Source organism: Anopheles nili, chromosome 3 (genome assembly GCF_943737925.1).
Source record: "Anopheles nili chromosome 3, idAnoNiliSN_F5_01, whole genome shotgun sequence".
In the NCBI taxonomy this organism is placed as follows: domain Eukaryota; kingdom Metazoa; phylum Arthropoda; class Insecta; order Diptera; family Culicidae; genus Anopheles; species Anopheles nili.
The window spans coordinates 37,945,187-37,968,209 of NC_071292.1; the positions used below are offsets into that span (position 1 = coordinate 37,945,187).

General features: G+C 48.1%; 2 protein-coding genes across 2 annotated transcripts in view; both read left to right on the top strand.

Moving 5' to 3' along the window:
• The first annotated feature begins 2,553 nt into the window (after positions 1–2,553).
• Positions 2,554–2,814, top strand: LOC128727070 (uncharacterized). The gene has a single exon (XM_053820936.1). The coding sequence runs from the start codon at positions 2,554–2,556 to the stop codon at positions 2,812–2,814; it is 261 nt and encodes an 86-aa protein (XP_053676911.1).
• Positions 2,815–3,959: 1,145 nt separating this feature from the next.
• LOC128724193 (serine-rich adhesin for platelets-like) overlaps positions 3,960–23,023 on the top strand; it is a 35,506-nt gene continuing 16,442 nt past the window's right edge. The window contains exons 1-3 of the mRNA XM_053817959.1: positions 3,960–3,980; positions 6,545–10,974; positions 11,213–11,228. Coding sequence (XP_053673934.1) covers positions 3,960–3,980; positions 6,545–10,974; positions 11,213–11,228 — 4,467 coding nt within the window. The remainder of the gene's footprint in view (positions 3,981–6,544; positions 10,975–11,212; positions 11,229–23,023) is intronic.

A 23,023-nucleotide genomic window follows, 5' to 3' on the forward strand; every position in this document is an offset into this window, starting at 1 on the left:
GGCAGGATGCTCATGGCACGTTGCAACCACGAAATCTGGTTTGTTTGCTGGAAAATGTAATGACGAAATAACAAATTGGTGCGATTGAAATAATTTATAGCTCCCGAGATTATTGGATACTTTTATCTCTATCCATACGATGTGGTCGATTAAAATAATGGCCATTTGATTTAGTAACATAACGCGTCTGTTGATCTAAAAGCCGTAGTTTTGATTTAGCGAGAATTTTAATCGGTCAGTGTGAGGTGAGCTTTTTTTGCTTTATTTTGTTTTGTTATATTGCTTTATCATTATTATTATTTAAAAAATGATAACATTGAAATAATTTTTGCAATGTATTTGTATCTTTTGAACGGAATTTATGTATGATGCTTGAATGGATAAGAAATAGTGCTGATTACTGCTGGATGGCTAGTGTTGAGCTCTTAGCACTTTTCTACACTCATTTGGGATTGTTGCTACAATTATTATGTTTTAGATTTTTTCATTATATTTTTTGTTTTACATTAGCAAGGCAATCATAATTTGAATGATACATTAAAGAGAACACACCACTTTTTGAACTTGATACTCTATAATGAAATTGAGGTAGAACTAAAAAGCATATTTTAATTAAACTGTCATTGCAGTGATATTTGGAGACATTAAACTATCGTCATAATAGCTATCTATGCTGAATTTGCAGCATAAAGTATAGTGGCAATCCGAAGGTAGTGGTAGTTTACATCGTATACAATTTGTTATTAAAAACTTTGTTAGTGATTACAACAATTGATCAATTGGGATGCGACTATCTTGGGCTGTGGTTATTATAAAAGTATCATAAAAACAAACGATGGTGAATAAAACAAAATTTCCAGTTGATCGTTCCTCACATTCCAATTAAACTGTATTTGCATTAGTATTACACCCACAATTTACACCCTGCTTGAATGATTAATGACTTAGATCAGATGATTCTTATCTGACCGCGTTTAATCTAAAACGAACATAAAAAAACAATCGCTTAAGCTTCTACCATGCGCTCGAAATGGTTGTACACAAAAAGAAAACAGAGCAATGTGATCGATCAATTAAAAAGTCGATGTCTCGCACACGTGATGGCAGAAATAGTATTCTGACTGTCCTTGAAATCTCGCTCACGCGCATTGTAAGGAGTTGTACGCGTGTACCAACCGGCGGCGAAAGTATTGAGGAAAGGGCTAAATACCTCGATGTCAAGCGATTCGGCACAAGACCAACGCCTCTAATGGGAAGCTCCTGCGAAGCGCATCGGTCGTGGGGTTTTCCTTGGTGCCGGTGGCGTTGCTGTAGCCCAATCTGACACTTTAATTGTTATTTATTTAACAGTCGAGATCGGTTGCATGTTTCATGCGGATCGTTCTCAACGACCGGTCGGCTGCTGCGAAGCAATTTCCGCCGCATGAAGCGGACCAGTGCGGCTTTGAAATTGAAGCTCTAAATATAAGTCGCCGAAGGTGCCGGTAGCGTCTTCCGGTTGGCTGACGAGAGCAGTTTGGACTGAGGAATGCTCGTGCCGCTCGTCGACAACAGAACTCTAATGTTTTGTGTGCGTAGTAGATGGACATTTTTGTATCCAAGTTAAGAAAACGCGCGCATTGTGTTCTGCCAAATATACATGTATGTTTTTTTGTGTGCACTCCAAAATCTTTACCAGGTCAGATTCTATGCTGAAGCGGCCCTATGCGAGCACGTATTTATAGAACGATATCTTGACTGCTTGATGCACGAATTTCTTCAAGTATATGTTGTGAGAAACACTGTTTGTAAAAGTATTTTATTGATCTCTGTACTTAGGAAGCAACCGCACCATTAAAAAATTAATTGTGCTAATGGCTTTGCAACCTTAACAGTTGGCTATGGTACTATTAACAATACCTCAATATTTGCTAAATTGATCTAGGAAAAATCCATAATCTTGTAGTTTATTTCAAATTATAATCATAAAGATAAATCAAACGCACACTGGCCTCTGCCATAGTATTGTTTCAAGGGAGGGGGAGGGGGAGGGGGGGGGAATTGAATAACAGTAACAGCAATGAGATTGAGAGAATTGTTTTCCCACTCTGCGCAGTGCGGGCGTCGGGCGAATTTTCGCTCGTTCTATTTGCCACCATCGTAAGATCGAGCCGTTCAGCGAATGCGCGACTTTGTGAGCACCAAGGGTGGATGACCACGAACTGGCAGAGTTTAGTATCAACGAACCACTACGCCGGGAGAGCCGCCTTCGGTCGAAAACGAGCCGCCGGGACACCCTTCAACAGGGCCGGGTCTGATTAAAAGCGAAAAGAAAAAAGAAGCCACGCGAAAGGTCGCGTAATTCACGATCGACGTGCGCTTGCTAGGAGCGCATCGAGTGCCGACGAACGAATCGAACCTGTGCGAAATCTGTCATCATCCCTAACGAGGTCTGAACGAGGGTGTAGCGCTCTAGGAACGGTCGGACATCGTTTCACGCGTGTGCAGGATCTGGCCCATACCACGAACGACATGGTTTAAGCCAACAGTGCTTTGATTTCGTTGCATTCGGGGATGGCAATACTCTTGATTCATCTGCGCCGCATTCTGCTTCTGGTCACGGTCGTCTATCTGGCAGGAGTGTTCGTGCGACGGCTACTCTACGGCGGTACAGCGGCCGTGCTGCGTTCCTCGCGATCTGCCGGGAGTTTCCTGTTCGCCAAACGGCTTCACCTGCAGCCCTGGTTTTACATCTACACGTTTTATCTGTACGCGCTGGTGGACGGCATCGTCGACTGGAACCAGCTGAATCTATTCGATGTCTTGCACCGATAAGCCGCTCATCTGGCGCCAGCTCGCGGAAGTGCGCATGTCGCTTGCGTTGGAAGCGAGTGAGTGTTTACACTGGCTGGTCGGGAGTTCGTGAGCTGACTGTGTTGGTTGTATAGTTTCGCGTTTTCCCTGCTCGACGTCCCGTGTTTATGCACGAAGCGCAAGGGAGCTCGTGCGGACAGGGACTAAAAATAGGTTTATGCCAGCGAATTAGTCCAACGGTGCGAGAGCCGCACACACGGATTGAGTCGGGCTTTCCACATTGCTCGTACAACGTGCGCATTCGTAGTGGAGTAGAGATTCGTAACCGCCTAGTAGGCTGTTCGTTCGCTGGAGGTGTGCGTCTTGCATCTGCCTGAGTACGCGGACTGCTCGAATCGCGCTAATATCGACACGGCGCGGATGCTGCCTGCAACATTTTCCTGGTGTCACCGACGTCTACGGGTCTGGTCGATTGTGTTCGTGTGCGTGAGCAGCCGGAAACAGTCCCGGGCACTACATGGTGCGGAAGGGCTGTGCGAAAGTGCTTCGTTGCCCTGGTGTCAAGTGTGTTCTAGCGCGCTCCCGTTAGATAAGCGCGAGTACTCGATGCTAGTGATCGAGCTGCGGCAACCTAGGACGGTCCGAGGCGGTCCACTTTGCGCCGGAGAACACCGTTGTGATCAGTTTTTAGCAGCCCAGTGATGCAACAAGTGGGCGAGCTAGATTTTCCACTGATGCTGCAGTGATGATTTTGCAACAGACAGTATATTTCGTTCTAACGTCGTGTTTCTCGCAGTTTTACAGTCCAATCGATTCCGCCGTCTGTTTGGGTTACAATTTCGAAATCAGTTAATCGAGAAGATGCAAATAGATGTGAAGTGGTGAAAAAATCCAGAGCAAAGTGAAACTTGGAAACAAATCGCGCCAAAAAGCTCCAAAAATAGTGAAAGACTCTCGTCAGTTCCATATGGAAAATGGTATCCATCATACTTAAACAGTGTCGTTCGCAAAGCGCCGTTGGAATAGTGTACCAGTATTGTGGGTAGAAATAGTAGACTACCCATTGCCGCCCAATCTCTGAAGCGATATAGAAACGAATTCAGAGCAGCAAAGGAGACAGTTTGTATCAAATCACTGCTTCCGTTTCGAAGCAAACATACTCCACAATGTCGTACAGAAGTTACAATGTAAGTAAATAATACTACATGGCCCACTATACCTAATTATTTACGAGTGTTCATGGATTTTTCTCATATTTTCGAGTCGGTATAACAAAATGAACCATAATTTGACCCTGGTGGACAACATAATTTGGAGCATCAGCAAAGTCTCTTTGAATTTATGAGTAACAGATTAGAAATTAATTCCGCGTTGCTGTCACCGCGTGTGACTCAGTTCGGTCGTTCTATTTTGGTTCAGTTTTTCCGGCGGCCGCCGTTTTCCATACTAGGAACCAAATCAGAGCAGCGTGGTTGGTAGTGTACCGTGACTTATGAATCATCGGGGAGTGCCGTCGTCTCACGAAACCCAAAGAATTTATGACACTCTTGTCGATGTGCTCGCTCAGACGAGCGGCCAAAGTCCACACATTGTAGCAGATCACCACTTCGAAGACCAGAAGCGAGGACGAAGGGAAAAGCCGTGTTGAACGCCACGAGGATGCTCACCGGCTCTCCCGGTACGTGATCGGGAGTGACACGGTTTTGCCCAGAAGTTCTGATCTTGGCGATCCAACACGCTGTTGCGCGTAAAACGTGCCTCAGGGTGTGCTGATGGATGCAAAACGTCTCGGTTGCGTGCATTGTTTACACGAGGATCTTTTCTATCTTTTGCTTTTGAGGTAGCTGAGTGGGCGTTAGATCGACCAAGAAACAAATATAAGTGCAAGATATAAAACAGAGCGAAAGAGAGAGATAGAAAGAGAGAGAGAGAGAGAGAGAGAGAGAGAGAGAGAGAGATAGAGAGAGGGGGGGGGGGGAGAGTCGGTGAGAAATTGCTAAGTAGTATATAAACATGAACCATGTAATACGCGCGTTACTACGGTCATTGCGTAGTGGCAAAAGTAGGACTTATGGCATCTGTCTCACGAAGAGTGCAATTGCGTGGAGGGATACAGATCGCAGCCGTTCGTAGAGTTCTTAATTGCACTCACAAATGAGAACAGGTCGTGCGGTGGGATGATGACTAAATATAACCTGCATTGGGGCATTAGAAAACCAAGCACCGCCCCGGTGCAGTTAATCGGGCGACTATTGGTTCGAACGAATTTTATTCGTTCTTAATTAAAGGGGTATTCGTTTTTTTTGCGATCAGTTTGTTGTGTAACTTTAATTCCACAAATTGATTGGTAATCAAAGATGTTGTACGCAAAAATAGTAGTTAGTTTAATCTGCGATTGTAAATAACAAACTCTCAGATTTTATATAAGATTACAGAAAAACATCAAGTTAATCTATTCATTTAACATAGTTTTATCACACATGATATTCTTCTTCCAATTCAAGAAACACGTACGCTTAAGAAGTGAGAGAGAGATGTAAATGGTGTTTGAAACTGAATTTACGTCAGTTTGGTTTTTAACGTGTGTGTCGGACATTAGCGATTAGAAAATAAGGAAAATTCGGTAACTGATGAATGTTTGTTCCGACCCATTTCAGTATTCTTGGGCAACGTCTAACTACGGCTCAAGCTCTTCGTCGTATACTGCGTCATCCAGTCTACCGAGCTCTTATCGGAGCTCTAGAGTATGTATTTTTGGTTGTTCTCTCCCCGTTTCGTGTCTTGATGGTTTGTTCCTCACCCGTGTCTAAATGTTTCATACTATCCATTTTGCATCCAGTAATCGTATGTTCCTGTGTCTCTGTACCACTATGTAATAAAGATCCCATAAGTTGTTCTGTGCAAAACCTTCCCATCCGATTCTAACCTTGTTTTTCTTTCCAAGTGTTTCGAGTTCGGGATGCAGCTGGAGGCACACTGCTGATCAGTCTGTGAATTAGAGTGTGGGTTTCCCTACGGTGTTTGTGTATGCGTTTTTTTGTGGTTGTTTGAAAGTGTGCATAAAATGGCGGTCAGCTGTCGTCACCGATAACGCCGCTGCATGGCTTGGCAACATCCGCTAACACGTTGCCGGTCGCCAACAGATTGACAAGTTGGCTTGATTGCGTTACTTACGTCGTTGCGTATTCGAGTTATTTTGGTTGGCAGGATCACAAACTCGAATCGTTCGCCCAGCCTCTCAGACGGGAAGCGACATTCTAGACCCGAGGCGTGAAATCCGAGGGCAACTAGAAGTACTTTAGGCGACGATTGGTTTATGCAGCCAAGTCTCTCTAGCTTCATAAATAGCTGGTAGACTGCGCCGTGTTCAGATGCATCATAATTGACGAAAGCAATCATTCGAATGGCGCCAGCAATGATGATTCTCCCTGCTGCTAGCCTTATAATAATTGGTATATTTTAATTCACAAGTGGTAGCGATTTTTAGCTAGACTAACTTGATAAGTTAATGAATTATATTTATCAGTGTCTCAAATAAACAGAATGAAAATTCATCTTAATGATCCATTCGAATACACCAAATGGCTTCAAAATTTTTTATCGAGTTCGGTTCGTGTTGTTATTTACGTTAATTTCATTATTTTTTAGGCCGTAGGTTACTGTCTCGTTTTAGGGGAGATCATTTTATACCTTTTACTTCTGTATCGTATTTCCTTGTAACTGGCACTCATACTTTTGTCCCTTTTTTCAGTTCTCGACCGAACCTTCAACTACGTCCCGGTTCGGTTCGTTGAGTTCTTCGAGCTACCGACCATCATTTGCTTCTGGAAGCTATCGTTCGCCTCGAACAACGACATCGACTACGGGTCCAAGCTCCACTGTTTCGTCCTTTATCAGCCGCTACTCGAATTTGGCGGCCGACAAAGAGAAGGAACGAGAACGGGACAAGGCAAAGGAAGAAGAGCGACGTAAAGAGCGTGAACTTCGCGAGAAAGAACGCGAAAAGGAGCGCGAGAAGGAACATGATCGCAAGAAGGAGCGGTTGATCGAAACGTCCAAGAAACTCGAGGCCGAGCTGAAAGAAAGCAAACCGGCACCGTTAAAGAAGTCTTCACTCATTGCGGCAAAGTACGGATCGAGTAAGGATGTTACTGCTACAGACGAATCGTCTGCAAAGACCACTACAGGCAAGACACAGACCGGCAAGGAACAGACTGGAACGAAACCAAAGAAGGATAACGCTCCCCCGGTGACGTTTACCACACGTTATGGACGCGCCGGCGTTGCTCGGGAAAAGTCCCGTGAGCCGAGTCCCGCGACAAGAACAAGCTCGTCAACGTCTGTCATCGCACGATCGAGCCAACGCGATCCAAGCCCTATGGCCGTGGCAGTTACCGAGAGGGCTCGTTCACGGGATCCAAGTCCTGCGGGAGAAAGTAAACGCACCGGAGGATATGCCTTGGCGATAGCCAGCAAACTGTCCGGTTCGAAGGTGCCCCAACAGAGCACCCCCAACGAATACCGTCGGCAGACAAGCGGTACATCATTTACGCAGAACCGGGCCAGATCTCGTGATCCGAGTCCTACTGTTCGCACAAGGACTTCACGAGAGCCGAGCCCTGCCGAGCAGCGACGACTGCAGTTGGCTAACAAAATGATTGCCACAGCTGCGCGATCTCGCGATCCAAGTCCAGCGCCGGTGCCTCAAATGAAGCAAACAACAAGACCTGCCAGTGCAGCAGAAGCGAAACAACCAAGGTACACAAGCTCCATTACGATCAAAACGGGACCAGGTACTCGGTCTCGTGATCCTAGTCCAGCAGAACCGCGAAAAATTTCCACATTCGGTTCCTCGGTGAAGTTGCGTTCTCGCGATCCCAGTCCGGTAGATGCAAAGCGAACCAGTAGCTCCTTGGGGGCTCGGACGTCGCGTGTGGGTAACGATTCCACTCTGACGAAGGCGTCGAATTTGGGCACGGGGAGAAAGCGAGATCCTAGTCCCACGGTACGAAGTCGCGATCCAAGTCCGGCGACGATGCCACGACGTACTTCGCGAGAACCAAGTCCGGCGGAGTCCGTTCGAGAGAAGTACGGTCTGGGAAGCGGTGGAGCCTATCGCCCTTATGGCCGATCGAACAGTGGATTGGGTAGTAATCTGAGACTCGGCGCCAGTGCGAGTCCAATACCGAAGGGACCGGTCGCAGATCTCGCACTTTCGTACATGACCTCTAGTGAGGCATTGGCAGCCCGAACGAGTCGATCTTCTTCCAGACTGCAGCTCAGCTCGCAACCTCGCGAGACGTCACAGTGCTCGTCTCCAGTGACGGCTAGTCAGATCTTCTCGCGTGATACTCGAACATCGTCCCCGAACAATGGGGATCAGCGTCGCGAAGGATCAACGTCGTCGGAAACCACCAACACGAGTTCAGGCTCAGAGGAGTCCTCCGAGGAAACAGAGAGCAGCGTTGAGCCGGAACCAAAGATTTTCATGGAAATCACGCTGGTAACACGCGGCACATCTCCAACACCACCAGGAGCAACTCCACTGATAAGAGCACGTAGGGCGGAGATGTGCAAAACCATCGAAAAAACCATCCAGAAGCAGCTGCTGCCGGTTGATACGGCGGACAAGCAGATCCAGTCGGACCGATTGGACGACTCCACGAAGTACTTGCGTTACGGACAACCATCGACGCGCAGTTGGTCACCTTTTCTTGAGCCGAAGTACGCTTCGTCCTCGCCAACCGTGGGTTACACGCGATACTCGAGTGCATCCTCGCGTTACAGCCGCGATAGTCCTAGCCTGAGCCGAGAGACCAGTGTCAGCTCGTCGAAAAGCGATGTTCCGGAAAAGCGCGAGTTGTCGGCGCTGGCAGCCAGAGTGAAGGAGCTTAGTCTCTCGAAGTCGAACAGCAGCAAATCGACGGCGAGTCAGCGTTCGTCAGCGAGTAGCACCGGGGTTGGCAAGCAGAAGACGCCGCCGAAGCAGAAATCGCCAGAAAAGCCTCCACCGGCACCAACCAAAGAGAGCCCATCACCGGTAAGGTCGATCGCGAACAAAGACTTCCGCAAATCGGCCCTGAACATGGGTCCAGCGCCTGAGCGACCTCGCAAGTCATCCACGTCGTCCAGCAAGTCCAGTGGCTCCACGGCGTCCACGGCGACTCCGGTGGCAGAAACCAATGGCTTTGGTAGTCGCATACCTCAAGTGCGTCAGCAACACGCTGGAGCTAAGTTTGCAAGACGCTCAGACCGATCCACCTCATCCAGCTCAGAGGATACGACTAGTGGATCTTCGGGCACAGACACCGACCGAGAGCAGTCCGTGACGCGTACCGCTGACAACCATCCCGAACAGGATGACACCAGTGTGGTCACGGATGCATCCAACACCAATAGCGAACTACTGCTCCGGGCAATCCAGCTGGCGACGAACTTCGTGAACAATCAGAATCGCAGTGCGGCCAGCTGGTACGAAAACGCCAGCAGTGCCAGTATTTCTGAAAATCTTCCGGTAGATCCGAATGGTAAATCAGGCTGGGAAGCGGGCACACACTACATGGAGAGCATCAAGGATGACTCTAGCGAGGAAGAGGAAGAAGAGGACGTGCAGGGAACCACCGGACAGGGACGAGATCCGCAGGATGGCGAAGGACTACTACGGAATGCCTCCTTGCAACAGGCCACGTGGTGGCGTCGTTCGGGTAATTTCGAGCAATCGGCTACGGTGGAGGAACCGGCACGAAGCTTCACGTACCGGATCAAGCGCGTGGAATCAGGTGAAAGACCCTGGTGGTTGTCGGACGAGACTAGCAGTAAGCCAGTGCCTGAGATCGACGTAGAACCCTCGACGGAGTCACCGGAGCACGTTGCGGAAACTCAGACCGACGATGGCCGTACAACTGCCACGAGCATCTTCGAGAGTCAACCGATGAGTCCGTTCCGTCCAATCCGGTTCACACGTGTCGAGTCCGGCGAGCGAGCTTGGTGGATGAAGAGCTCGGAAAATGTCGCCGGCCTGTCCGGATCCGGAGAGTCGAGTAAACCAGCGAGCAGTAAGGAGCGAACACCGGACTCCGCAGGTGGCGACAAGAAGAGTCCAGGCTACACGGTGTTCAAGCTTGAAGCAGAGGATGAGGCCTGGTGGGAACAAGCCATAGCTGAGTTGTCGCGAAAGGAGCAATCCTCAGCCAGCAGCCCGAGCAGTGCGTCTGCGAGTCGTGAGCCATCAAAGGAGCCAACACCGGAACCACGAGGCCGTGGCATTACGCTGACCCGTGTGACCTCTGGGGAAAAGGCCTGGTGGTTGTACAGCTCGGACAATGTACCAGAAAAGGCGTCTGCAGCGATTGACGAGACACACGTCGATGGCGAGTCGGTGCGTGAATGCAGCCCAGTGAAAGCAAAACCGTTCAAGATCACGCGTATCGAGTCCGGTGAGCAGCCTTGGTGGATGCAGGAGACCTCGGATGGGCCTGTCTCACGTTCAGGCTCGAAATCAAATGTGGTGAGCAGGTCGAACAGCTTCAACTCGAAGGGACCTAGTGTGGGCAAGCAGACCAGCCCGACTAAATATCGCATCACACGCGTCGAGTCGGGCGAACGGGCCTGGTGGCAAACCGGAGATAGTCCAGACGAGGGCTCTGGCAGTCCTCGCAAGTTATCGTCCTTTGTGGAGCAACATGGCGAAGAGGAAGAAGCGGATCTGCAAAGTGCGGCCATCGAGGCACAGGTAGAACAGGAGCTGCAGAGTATTACCAACTTCGTGGCCGGCCTGCCCAAGTTCCCGACAGGCGATTTCACCATCGAGATCAGCGACCAAACGCCCCCGCTGGGTGATCGCGCTAGTCCGGAAGGAGTAGAAGATAGTTGTTCAGCTGGAGGTCGTGCATCGCCTTACGACAACATTCCCTCGGCACTACCAGTTCCATCGGCCACAGCCGGGTCTCTCCAGGGGTCTGCTACGCCGATGGAGACTGTTAGTTTTGCGACGCGTAAGGACACACAATCGCCGGTGTTCATTTCACGCCACACCAACATCGACGACCTGCTGGGTGGTTCGTGCCATCCACTCAGCCCTATGATGGATCGGATGTTCGTAATGGAGGGGCTACAGGAGATCACACCCAAGGACGTACGGGTGCATGACAGCACGCCGCAGTTCATCGATTACGGAGCCAGGTAACTTTATTTTGGCATTGCATTCTAACGTCAGCGTACAAAAGCGTGCTCAAGATAAATAATATCGGAAACTGAAAGACGGCTATACTGTTGCGAATCAAAATTCAACACTCTTGAGATGCTGAAATGAACGGATATTACGGAGAGATGAAAAACTCACCAAAACGGTGTGCGTCTTAGCTAGATTCGTTGCTCACCACAATCTTCGTCTTCTTTCTGTTTCTCTTTCTCTCCACAGGCAACCGACGAGTGCGGTAAGTAAACAAAACTGCATCCAACGAGCGATCTCTTTCGCGCTTGCGCAAAGCAAGCATCAGCCGGCGATCGGCGATCATATGTTTTTGCAATGCCGGCGAAAAGAGCACATGCTCGCAGCGTCACGCGTACGATCTCCGTAATGTTGACGAGAGAGTGAACGCTCTCCCGCTCTTGGTTTGTATGGCTCGTGCATTTCGTCCGGTGAGAATTGGTGAGAAACATTTTATTCTCAGCTCACGCTTTCTTGCTCACTGACGATCGAGGTGACTTACTATCAGAACGCGCGCGTGCGTTGTTTTCCGTATATTCCGGGCAATGAATTCACTTTTCACGGAGGGTGAAAATCGTGGGTTTTAGTAGCTATTTTCCGAGGCGAATCGTACGGCCTGATGCACGAAGCATTAGTTCCATCGCCACCTGCGAATTTTCGTGGGTGTGAACAGATCAACATTTCTGGTAGCTTGTGAGACCGAAGCAAAGACTATGACATCGCTACCAGCAACGGTGCCATTTGGCATGATTATAATGCGTACTGAAGCAACTGGCACCTGAAGTGTTTCGAATCGAGTAGAGGAAGAAGACTCGAGTAATGGCTGTGCTATTTTAGAATTTTACAAGTTTACTGTCCACCAAATTGAGCAAGCAAATGTGTAGAATGGAATGGGTGTCCATTAGAGCTGAGGTGAAATGATTTAATCAAGTTGCGAAGCATTTGAATTTATTAACGAATTTGTAATATTAACAATTTGTTAAAAAATGAACATTATTTGCATAAAAATCCTTTCATCATCCTTTTTCATAGTTTGGGATTTATTCAAGAAAAAATCGTCGTTTCACTGCCAGTATTCCCGAAGCAAGATATTTTAGATATTTGCTTCCATTTGGATCTCTTTCTGCATTCTGCTTAATTCATTCCTCATTTGCCGTTTCGGTCATTGACCGTCCTGTAGGCTGACCTACATGAGCACCGCTAGGAGGTGAAGTATGCAAATCGGCATAAGGGCTGCCGGAATTATGATCCCGGCTTGAACTGTCGTCACACGGCATAGCACAACGGCCGCTAGTTCGCAGTGTCGACCAAGTTGCACCCTAGCACCCACAAATCACAGAGAAACGACGCTTCAACGAGCTGTTTTCCATGATCTACACGAGGTGTCTCAACTTACCCGCTCGTACCCACATCTGGAGCAGGCTTGAAAGCAGGCACAAAGTCAGCAGGCGTGAAATATTTACATGCACCGAAGGATTTATGGCTGCCCACCTTGAATTGGGCTTTCAGTTTGTAATTGATCCATTTCAAAACGGATGCTTTATCGCAAAAGATGAAACCTGATTCGGAACGGAGGGTCACACATTGGGTGGCCACGAGGAAGGCGTAGGAAGCATCGCTAATCTTTCTGCATCTTTTAGGCACTTACAGTTGGCTGGAATACCGCAAATTGGATGCATTGGGAATTAAATTGGTAATCACTTCCACGCGTTGCCTTGCGTGCACTTTGCGTTGTCTCGTTGGATCGAGAACACAAGAGCTAGCCTGCCTCAGCTAAGCAAATGATCTCAGCTAAGCAAAGCCAAGCAAAAAACTTTAAAATACAAAATAAATATACTACATGACGTCACGAACCACATGGAAGTCCTATCAGCCCAATTCCTTGTGGCGCATTTGGCATATAATTCGTGAAAGAACGTATGCACCATCCCGTTTGAACCATGTAAGGTGAAACCTTTCACAACTCTATCGTTTAAAAATAGTCATTATTTCATCGGTTTCGGTAAAATTATCCATCTTTCGGTGATGATACCATCACATATGCGCGTAATATTCAAAAGAGGGAGCGTTTTCTCGCGCAATCATGCCCGCACATACCAAATGCAAACATTGCGTACGGCGTTAGATCATACCAGCAGCAAAACCAGCCAGTACAGAGAGCAAGACAGAGCAGCATACCGAGCGCAAAGCAAATTGCGAACTAACGCGAAACGGTCAATATTTGATCGCACCTCACGCTGAACAGCGAAACCGTCGGACGAAAATAGGCTGCTGGTGCGGCTAAAAGCAGGAAGCAGCGTGCCCCGACGAATGATCATTTTCTTTGTTGGCCTTCGGAACAGGCAACAATGTTTGGAGGTTTCGGAGTTGTTTCTCTGCTACTAGTGGGCAGGAAAAGCGCAACTACTTGGCGGGTGAACGCATACCACTGAGCGTGGTGAGTTGTGGAACCTTTTTAGCAACGGACTCAGGAAGTCGCGTTATAACAAGCATACTGGCTGAGATGGAGTAACGCTCACTGGAGTGCTGCTAATCGGAGCACCGTTCGCAAAAGAGTTCCCGTACACCTTTGAACTCTTGAGACCGCGGTAGAAAGGCCACCATGCAATGGTGGGCACTCTTCAATTGACTGTCTCTTGCAAGTCGCATGCATTTGCGTTGTGTTGGTGTAAGCCGTTTTTTCGCATCGTCGTTGTGGGCATGGGGCTTTTGAAGGCGCAATCGCCTGCAATGTTGCACCGTTCATGGGAAACGTTTTCTTTTGCTCTCTGCGCCCGATGTGTTATAGTACGCAAACTCAAAGAATTTGAAACGTTTTGGAGACTTATAAAACTGTACTACTGAATGGATGAAAGTGAATACGGAAAGCTCTAGAAATTACTTGTTTTTTTGGCTCAGATGTTTGCTAAAGCCCAGCGTCTCATCGAAGCCAGTGCAATCTCGTTTTGCAAGCGCTCCACCAAGCGAAAAAGATGACGGGCATAAAGCTCTCTGGTATGCTTGTGTACGTGCGTGATCCTGAGGCGATGCCGCGCAAGACGGTGACAACCATGGCCCTCGGTTTTATTAAGCACCGGGAACACTCTTCGGTGCAAGATCTGTACGGGTCAGAACCACAGACGCAGCGGCCACCTTTGCTGTGGCTTTGAAATAATGTACGCAACTATTTTCCCGGATCTGCGACGGTCCATGAACCACTACACGAGTAGCGGCATGACCTACACAGGTGTGGTACGGACGACTCGGCGCAAGAAGCAGCGGCAACGTGGTGGTCACGTTACACCGGCTGGTGGGGGTTGGCCAGCGGCTAAACCCGTTTCAAGGCGAGCCAACGCGAGCGTGTGTATGTGTTAGGTCCGGTACCGGAACAGCGCAGACGTGCGAGCGAGCAGAAGGCGCAAACGCACGTTTGGGAGTGAGTGGCCAAAATTAGGAATTTCGGTTATTTGAGCTTGACATTGAGTCCTTTTGTTGATTATAAATGATATGGGCGATAAAATATGGTAAGGATTGTTTTATTGAAAAGGATTATTTAGGATCTTAAATGTACGAATTCAGGAAATTTTGAAAGCAATGAGCTCTAAACACAAAGCTTGAGACGATGTCTCGAGATTGAGGTTGAAAAAAAGGCAGCCATTTTTGGCCACCATAAGTTGCAAACGGCCCCATAGTCTCGAGTGCGTCAGGAGCGAGATGAACGAGCTTTTTGGCCTTTCGACCGAACCGCTAAGTCAGTCAGTTGCCGCGGAAGCTTCGAGGCAGGCCCAGAGATCGTGCTCGGCAAATCGCACCCGAGATCGTCGCTGGGTCACAGTCCGTGAGAGATCGTTGTCGCGCGAGCTTTGAAGTGATCGAGCGCATCACAGGCACGGCTGCATTGGCCCATGTTCGAAGGTGCGATCAACGCGATCGAGCTCGAGCTTATCGCGTGAGTGAAGGGAACAAGCGCAATCCGTTGCAGTGGCGGATGAAGTGTAGTGAGAGATATCCTCGAGTTTACGGTTGTGCTCGAGTTGCTCCTACGATCGGTTGCTGGACCGGTCAGTTACTGCTTGTGGAAGTGGACCGTCACGGAAAGGGTGAAAGTGTGCGGAGCGCACGAAAATAGAACCATATGTCACGGCCTTCACCCACGTGCCGGTGGCCCTTTCCGCGGCGCTTGAATCGCAGTTTGTTGTACAGTGACTAGTGGTGGTGTTTCGTACGGCTTCCAATGGATCGATTGTGGCCGGTCGTTCGAATGCTCTAATTTCGTACGGTAAAGTAAGAGTAACCGTGCGGCAGCGGTACTAATAAAGTGGAAAATGAGCTGCAGCTGCTAGCTCCACTTAGATCCACTTTCGACAGGCTCGGTTGCCATAGAACGAAGTGTGCAAAATTCGACCACAGAAAAGTGAATTTCTCGGCCGGCCGACGGTGGAAAGCGCGAAAAGTGAGCTCTTCTTGGTTTTTGGCGAGAGGCAAACGGAAGTAAGTCAAAGGCGTTGCATCAAAGGCAACCGGCGAGATGAGGCGAAATGGTCGACTGTCGGAGCACTGTTTACGCGCTGGTTTATTCTGGCTCCGTGCTGCCACGAGCTTCATGTTTCAATATTTGGCAGCCGGAAAAGTAAAAGTAAAACTCGACGCTGACGTAGCCGGGATGCTGACGGCAAAAGAGCGTGTGTTTGCGAGTGGTTCACCATGTTCAGTTGGGTTGAGCAGAATTCGGGAGGCATTCCATGCTGGGCTTTACAATGATGAACTGTTGCAAACACGGTGAAGGTCACCTTGAATGGTACTCGACGGGCAATACGCGGAAGGAGAATTTTGATTAATGGAGGCGCAGTTTTGAGGAGTTACTACTGAGAGCAAATTATTCTACTTTTCGTAGATTGGTTCCATAGAGGGTAAAGCTCAATGCAAAGGTTTTTTGCTCGCGAAGTTTGGTATTTGCCAAAGCAAATTGATTTCCATGAAGCACGTTCGCTGCTAGATCTCAACGCGATGGATAATGAATTGAAGAGTTGCATTACAAACTGCCATACGCTCGTAGTTCCTAGCATCGCCCACTAATGCATACAGGGAGGTATTTAAGAATGCATGCATACGAAGAATAGTATAGGAGGCGTGCCATACATTGGGTACCATAGGACGCACGAAGAAAATTAAATTATACGCGAAGGTTCAGTCCCAGGAAGAGAGAGTGAGAGAGATAGAAAACGAGAACGAACGAGAGAATAACACAACACAAAACCATGGATTGTAGTTGGATCGCTGGTAAAAAATAGAAAGCATTGTAAAATTCTAGCCACATCGTCTACCGAGTGAACGAAAACATGCACGGCACGATAAGCTCGACTTCGCCATCGCCAACATACGGCCAATGCCCTGTAAATCGCGCTAACAGCTGAGTTGCATACGTGCACTCAGAGATGGTGTCCCGACCTCCAAACTGCCGGTTAGCTTCAGAGAGAAAGAGAGAAAGAGAGAAAGAAAGAGAGTGGGTTCGCTTAATTGTGCTGCAGGTAGTCACAAATTGTTTCACTTCAGAGTTGGTTGGTGCTTGTTTTTTGTTGTTCGCTGATAGTGATAGATGAAGAAGGACAAAGGGTGTACAAAGGGTCGCTTTGCCCAGACCTAAACTATCCTAAGCGAAAGCGTGATAAAACGCCGACCTGGAGTCATAAGTATTGCAACCCACAAAGTACTGTTGCGCATCGGACATACTAAACCAGCTCACATGACGTCAATCATCCAAGAGATAAAGTTATTTGTTTGATCATGCGCTGATAAGCAGCTGGTCAACATGTTTGGTGGTTGCTTGCAGCAATATTGACAAAATTATTCATTTAATACATTTCGGAGGAATGTTTTTCGTCGCGATAATGAAGCAATGTTTCACTTTCCGCGATGGATAACTTTTGACCACCGTCATTTGCTACTAAATTGTTTCTAAGCACCACAGATATGAAACATTTTAACACCTGTAGAAACACGTGCTTAATGGTGGGTTCACTATTCAGCGTTTTTGCTAAGAATGATCGGTTCCATTCCGTGATTGGCCCAATTTTAGGTGGCAAAAATAGGCATCGAATCGTAAAGTGCGCTCGATTATCCATGCTTGTCGGTGGTGCGAATGATGTAGCAGCAAAAACACCTGCCATAGCATAAATATTTATTTCACTAGTCTCAGTTCTCCCGCTGTGGGGCGTACTGTTGACATTTTATCCCAGGCGAGATCTTCGGGCAACCGAGACGACGGTCAGAAAAGGCATAATATTGATTTTGCTCCTTTGGTTGGTAGATTAATTTCGTAGATATAACTCCCTGGCCCTCGACTGCGTTGGCTTTGTGTTCTCGCAATTCACCTTCCTCGCCGTCTGGTGAACTTCAAACAACCGAAGGTAACCTGGCAACCCCAAACTTTCGAGATGGAGTGGTAGCGATCGTCGTGCCAGAACCGTTTGGCGAACAAACGAACATTTGAAACTTGCTTGCTCGACAAACGGGATCGGGACCGTTTTTGCGCGCAGCTCGCTTTTGGCATGGTTAGCGAAACAGTTTCCCATTTCCTACAATGCTTGGTGTGACCGTTTGCTAGAAGTTCATTTGCGCTGTTCCATGGGGTTGCGCCGTTTTCTTCTACCATCCATGATCTAGAAACGCTAAGTGCGCGAACAAGCCAGCACGCTCTGGCGGATTCACGTTCGTTATGGATCAGGATCGATGAAAAATGGTGGCTTTGACCTCTCCGGGCCAGTGGAAAGCTCATATTTTGCCTCGATTCGCTCGTCCCAGTTCTCCATGCGATCGCTGACGGCGGCAAGCTAATCCGTTAACGATCGCGACGAAGCCAAAGCCAAAACAAAGACCCATCCAAATCAGATCATAATTTCCCGCCACGGTCTCCGCTGGCGTGTGCCGCAAACCTCGCACAGTTGCCCGGAAACGATGGCTTATTTATCGACCGATGTCGTTTGCCGTTCTTTCGCATCCAACCCGTGGATGGCCACGCTCCAACAATCGCTTACCCGGTGACACGAGCTGGCCTGAACTGGTTTCTGGTTCTGTTCTTGTGCGATTTTGAACTTGCATCGATTTGTTTACAGCGCCAAGCTGAACCGAACCACCGCATTAACGTTTTGTTACCTGTGTGTTGGGTTTTGAGGGTATCGCATGATGCCGCAATAGATTTGAGTTGAGTTGCCTCGGGATTTGGGCTATTGGGAAGTTGGGAATCCGCTTGAAACCATTCGAGGTTTCGGCAAGGACGTGGGCAGCCGTTCGAGCAGTTCATTGATAAGAATTTTCGTACACCAATTTGTATACGGCCCCTTCCAATGGTCGAATCGCTCATGTACCTCGCTCCTGGAAGCAAACAGGTTTCCGAAATCATCACGCGAGTTTCGATATAAAAAAGCGGCTCCAGCTCTTGGAACGCGCTGCATCCCGAACGTGCGCAAATACATAAGGTTTGCCAGTTCGCATCGACATCCAGCCGTTTTGATCGGGGCAGCATCGTCGGCTCTGCGGAACGGACTGCCGTATATTTTTTGTGTGCATCTCGCAATCCCTCGCACCGGGCAGTAGAGACCGAGAGAAAGAATAAAATAAACGATGAACGCTCGAACAGGTTTAGGTCGACTGGGCAAACCGAGGGCTACCGAACCGTGAGGGGTCGCAGCATGAGGACAAAGACAACGCGCAAGATTGGCAGCATAAACCAGTTCGGGATTTAGGATGAGGTTTTTTTTCTGGGTGTGCAGCATCGCCGCCAGTTGTCGCAAACAATGTGTAACAGTTGGGCATCGATTCGTCGTGTGTCCTGCAGACACGGCTCCGTAATGGGAGCCTTTTGGGCAATCGAGTAGAAGAATTCGAATGATGTGTTGGTTGAACTGTTTTACCCTTCGGGCCCGGTTTGGTAGAAACCGTCTCGAGCGGTGTATGGTCGGTGTTTTGTTTGCCAAAAAGGGGGAAGCCGATGTCCATCGGGAGCACCTGAGAGTGGCTTGAAAAGGTCCCCCTAAAATGGATGGTTATATGGATGGTCGACCGACTCGATCGACGGGCTCGAGACAGTGAGATGAAATATTCATAAGCGAACACGTCGCCAAGCGAAAGGGACCATGTTGTCGTCTGGGCGATGTTGGAAAATAATTTCGTTCGACCCGAAAATTGAGCGATTCGTCGTCGGGCGAGCCAATAATGAATGATCAGGTGTTGGAATGGAAACATCCAATGCTCGATTTGCCGATGCAATCGAGCAGAAAACCGTACAGTAGAGCAATGTGGCCCCTTCCGAGCGCCCGCCTCTAGTGGATCGATGAAAACTGATACCTGCGGAGGAAAATGGTAAACGGGATCGTGCCGAAGCAGTGAACGGAGTGCAATGGCAGATTCATGCCGTCTCGCACTTTCCCGCGTCGTATCTGTAACAACGAAATTGCTGCGTTGTATTTTCGCGCGTGTGTCATTAGCACGAAAACACAGCCGAATTTCAGCACATCGCATTCGCCCCAGCTCAAGCGCGGTGGCGAATCGCCTGCGAACAGCAGAAGAAAATGTATAAGAAGAAAAAAAATGATTAAAGTGCAGTGCTGGATGGGGTTTTCCCCCTGCTTTACTTTACTGGGGGCTGCCGCGGCCAAACGTAATTGCCACGAAATTAAACACGAACTTTATTATGTTTCGCCAATCGCAACAGGAAACATTGCTCGCGATGAGGGCTTTTAAATGGGGGCCCGTCATTACTTCTCTTTTTTTTTTGAAATAATATCCATAATCAATGCTGGACGAAGGCGAGATGTAACGCCATTCCAGCCCACTGTAATGGAATAAGTTTGTAAAATTACCAAAGTTTGCTCATAGGCTGCTCGTGCGTTGGGGTCGCTATAATTGCCACCAGTTGCAGTTAGGATCAATTACAGGGTAGGTTACACAGCCTCGGCCACGCGATCGTACGATCGTAGAGAATGTTCGCTCAATGCCATACACCTTGACAAAAGTTTCGCTAACGCTGGAAGTGTGAGTGGTTCTGATTCATGAGAGAATCAAGTATAGATTTAATGTTGCGAAGAAACCTAATATTCGTGATCTAAAAATTTTGTTTTAAATTTTATTGCATTTAAAAAATGCTATTTTACGTTTCGTTTCTCGTTAGCACAAGTTTCGTAAAGATTTCTGTATGTGATGCATGCTCCAAAAATGGACCACACAGAACTAGATCGTAACGATCGAGGTCAGTTGTACACAATAAGTAATAGCTTCAACTGATGAAGCTTCGAACCAGGAGTTAATGGAGCAGCAAAATGCGGCTATTTGATTACAAGGTGCTGAATACCGGAAGAGGCTGGGATGTAATCCAAACAATGCTTCCTTTCCGAGCGGAAGGTGAAAGGGATTTAGTGCAGGATGAACAATTAAAGCTGATTAGAGCATTAGAATCGATCGCAACAGGTTAAACAAAAGTGCCCCCGCGTGAAGTAGTGCAAAGGAAAAGAGAGTGAAAAAAAACGCTAAATTGCTCGTCAAAATTATCCTCTCCCGATAATGGGCACCTTCGGTTAATGCTATATTAATGCAATCGAACAGTCTGCAGCTCCGACAAGGCGTTGCTGCCGAGGGAGGAAGCTATCGATCGATCTCTGGGTAACAATCTTGACCTTCGACGGAACCTGGCCGTGTTTGAACCTGGCGGATGCATTAGATCGAAGGTAGCTTCCGCTCGAGTGGCTACTTCTGCGAGAACACCACCTATCGTTCTGGTGTGGGCAACTCCCGCTCTCTCTATCTCAGAGCGGAAGTCGGTTATTGCAAACCCCTTCGTCCGGTGCCTGAGTGGTGGCAATCGGTTCGCACCGTGAGAGAGTGCAGTGAAAAGAATTAGGAATTTATGGTCATGCTTGGAGAAGTTTTGAATTGCTAATGTTTCGCCTCTCGAACCAATCCTCACTACATTCCTGGGTACGTCCTTTAAAACACGAGGAGCAAAATAGTCGAATAAAGGAGACGAAAAAAAAGGCATCCACCCATTTCGATCGTAAACTAAGTGTAGTTTAAATTCCCCTATCGGTGGCTTGCTTGGCTCGTTCATCATTTTTTAAACTTGCTCGTTGTCGTCAACATCACTATTTGAGTCAGTTCGTTCGTCTGTTTTATGCCTCCATCTTCGTGGGAATTCGTTTGCATAATTTTATGCCTCGTCGTGGCTCTGACGCTTGAATTCGGGGAATCGCGCATTCAGCCCGGCTAACAAGCGCGGTATTGAAATGCAACGTCCAGCCAGAAGGCGAGCAGACGTTTGTCCATGATCTGACTGATGGCATCGGACTGTGAGTCAAAAGTGGAACTTATAGAGTTGCTTATGGGCTAAGTAACGCTACGTCTCGTTGCTATCAACTCGATCTCGGGCTTGAAGTCAGGCTCTCTTGGAGGTCAACGAAGGGATCGCCCTTTGAGAATGTCATCGAGCTGGCTTGCGATGGTACAAGAACAGTAAAATATCGGTTTTATGCTTCCCCGAAGGTATCCAAGGGGCACTGTTCGTCTGCCTAAACCGTTTACACAGATCACGTTATCAGAATCACACATATTTCAATTAATTTCCTCGTGCAAATCAGGAAAGTTTCAATTTAATTGAACAAACTATTATCAAATGATTGTCACTGCCCTGATTTTGGATGTTATGTTGCAAATAATTGCCCAAGCTTACCAGAATCATGCAAAAGGCCAAACACATACACACGAAAATCGTGGAATTGTCCACAGAGGATAGGGAAAATGAAAGCCCTCTAGACTAGCGTAGGTCATAAATATTGTGGGACGCCACAGCAAAATCACGAAAGGAAACAGTAAAAAAGCAAGTGCTGATGATGGCACAACCTCTAATGTCCGCATGGCAGTTTCGGAGGATAATAACTTTGTTCAGTTTGTCGCCCAATCGGGCTTCGCTGTTTTGCTTCGAGTCCCTCAGGGCAATGCTTGTAACTGGCGTTTGTGATAGCTCGAGTTCGCGGTCAACAGTGCGCGTGTTGTACAAGCAATTCACAATCCACTTCTTCTCGCCCTGGTGGCGATTTAAATTCAATTACAAGCTGTAAATTCCAGCCCATCACATACCGGGCCCTCATTCACCGGTCGCCTGAGCCTAGGGAAGCGTGAAGGGCACAGGACTTTTTCCACCGAGCTCTTGGGAAGCCCTGGGAAACGCCCGTTCCCGTTCCGGTTCGTCGCGAAAGGGCTGCACCTAGGCTCAATCGCAACTGTGACGTGCGTTCTCCGTCACGGTTCCTGTGCCCGTTCCGAGACGTGGCACACAATTGTGTGAAATTAAGGAGCCCGCGCGGGACAACGGGAGCTGGCTCTGATCCATCGAATCGATCCCGGAACAGCTCCTTAAGGAGCACCCTGATCCTCTTCATCGATTACTCGTCAACGTGCATCATGGCACACCGTCGAAGGTGCCTGAGTGAAACATTTTTCACTTTTCGGTTCGTCACCGGATAGGTGGTTTCAATTTTTAGGCGGATTTTGTTCACGCGTTTGGACGCGCCGATGATATGTTTTTGTTTCGTTTTTCACTCGCGGTGGCTATTTTACAGTCCGCTGGGTACGGGGGCGATTCTGTTTGCGAGTTGTCTCTTTACGGTTTCGCGGATAATTGTTATTACCGGGCGAGTAATTAACGAGCCGGCGCCGGAGGAGCCAACTTTCTCCGAAACACCATCGAGTGTGCGGCGCTAATGCCGAGGAAATGGTGGCTTTGTTTTGCTGCCCATTTGTCGATTCAATTCGTGTTTTTTTCAGCGTTCATTTCTCCTGTGCGCGGCCGCTTTGGCATGGCTATTTGCGCATGGGGTTTCATTAATGGCTATTCAAAGATCGTATCAAGCTGCCGAATTGTTGCCCAGCACCAGGTGACGGTGTATGGCATTGTTTCGTGCAATTTTTGTTTTTGCTAGCCCTACGTTTGCTGCCAGTTGACAAAACGGTGGAGCAGCTGAAAATGGTCGTAGCATCCATAATTGATTTTTAAAC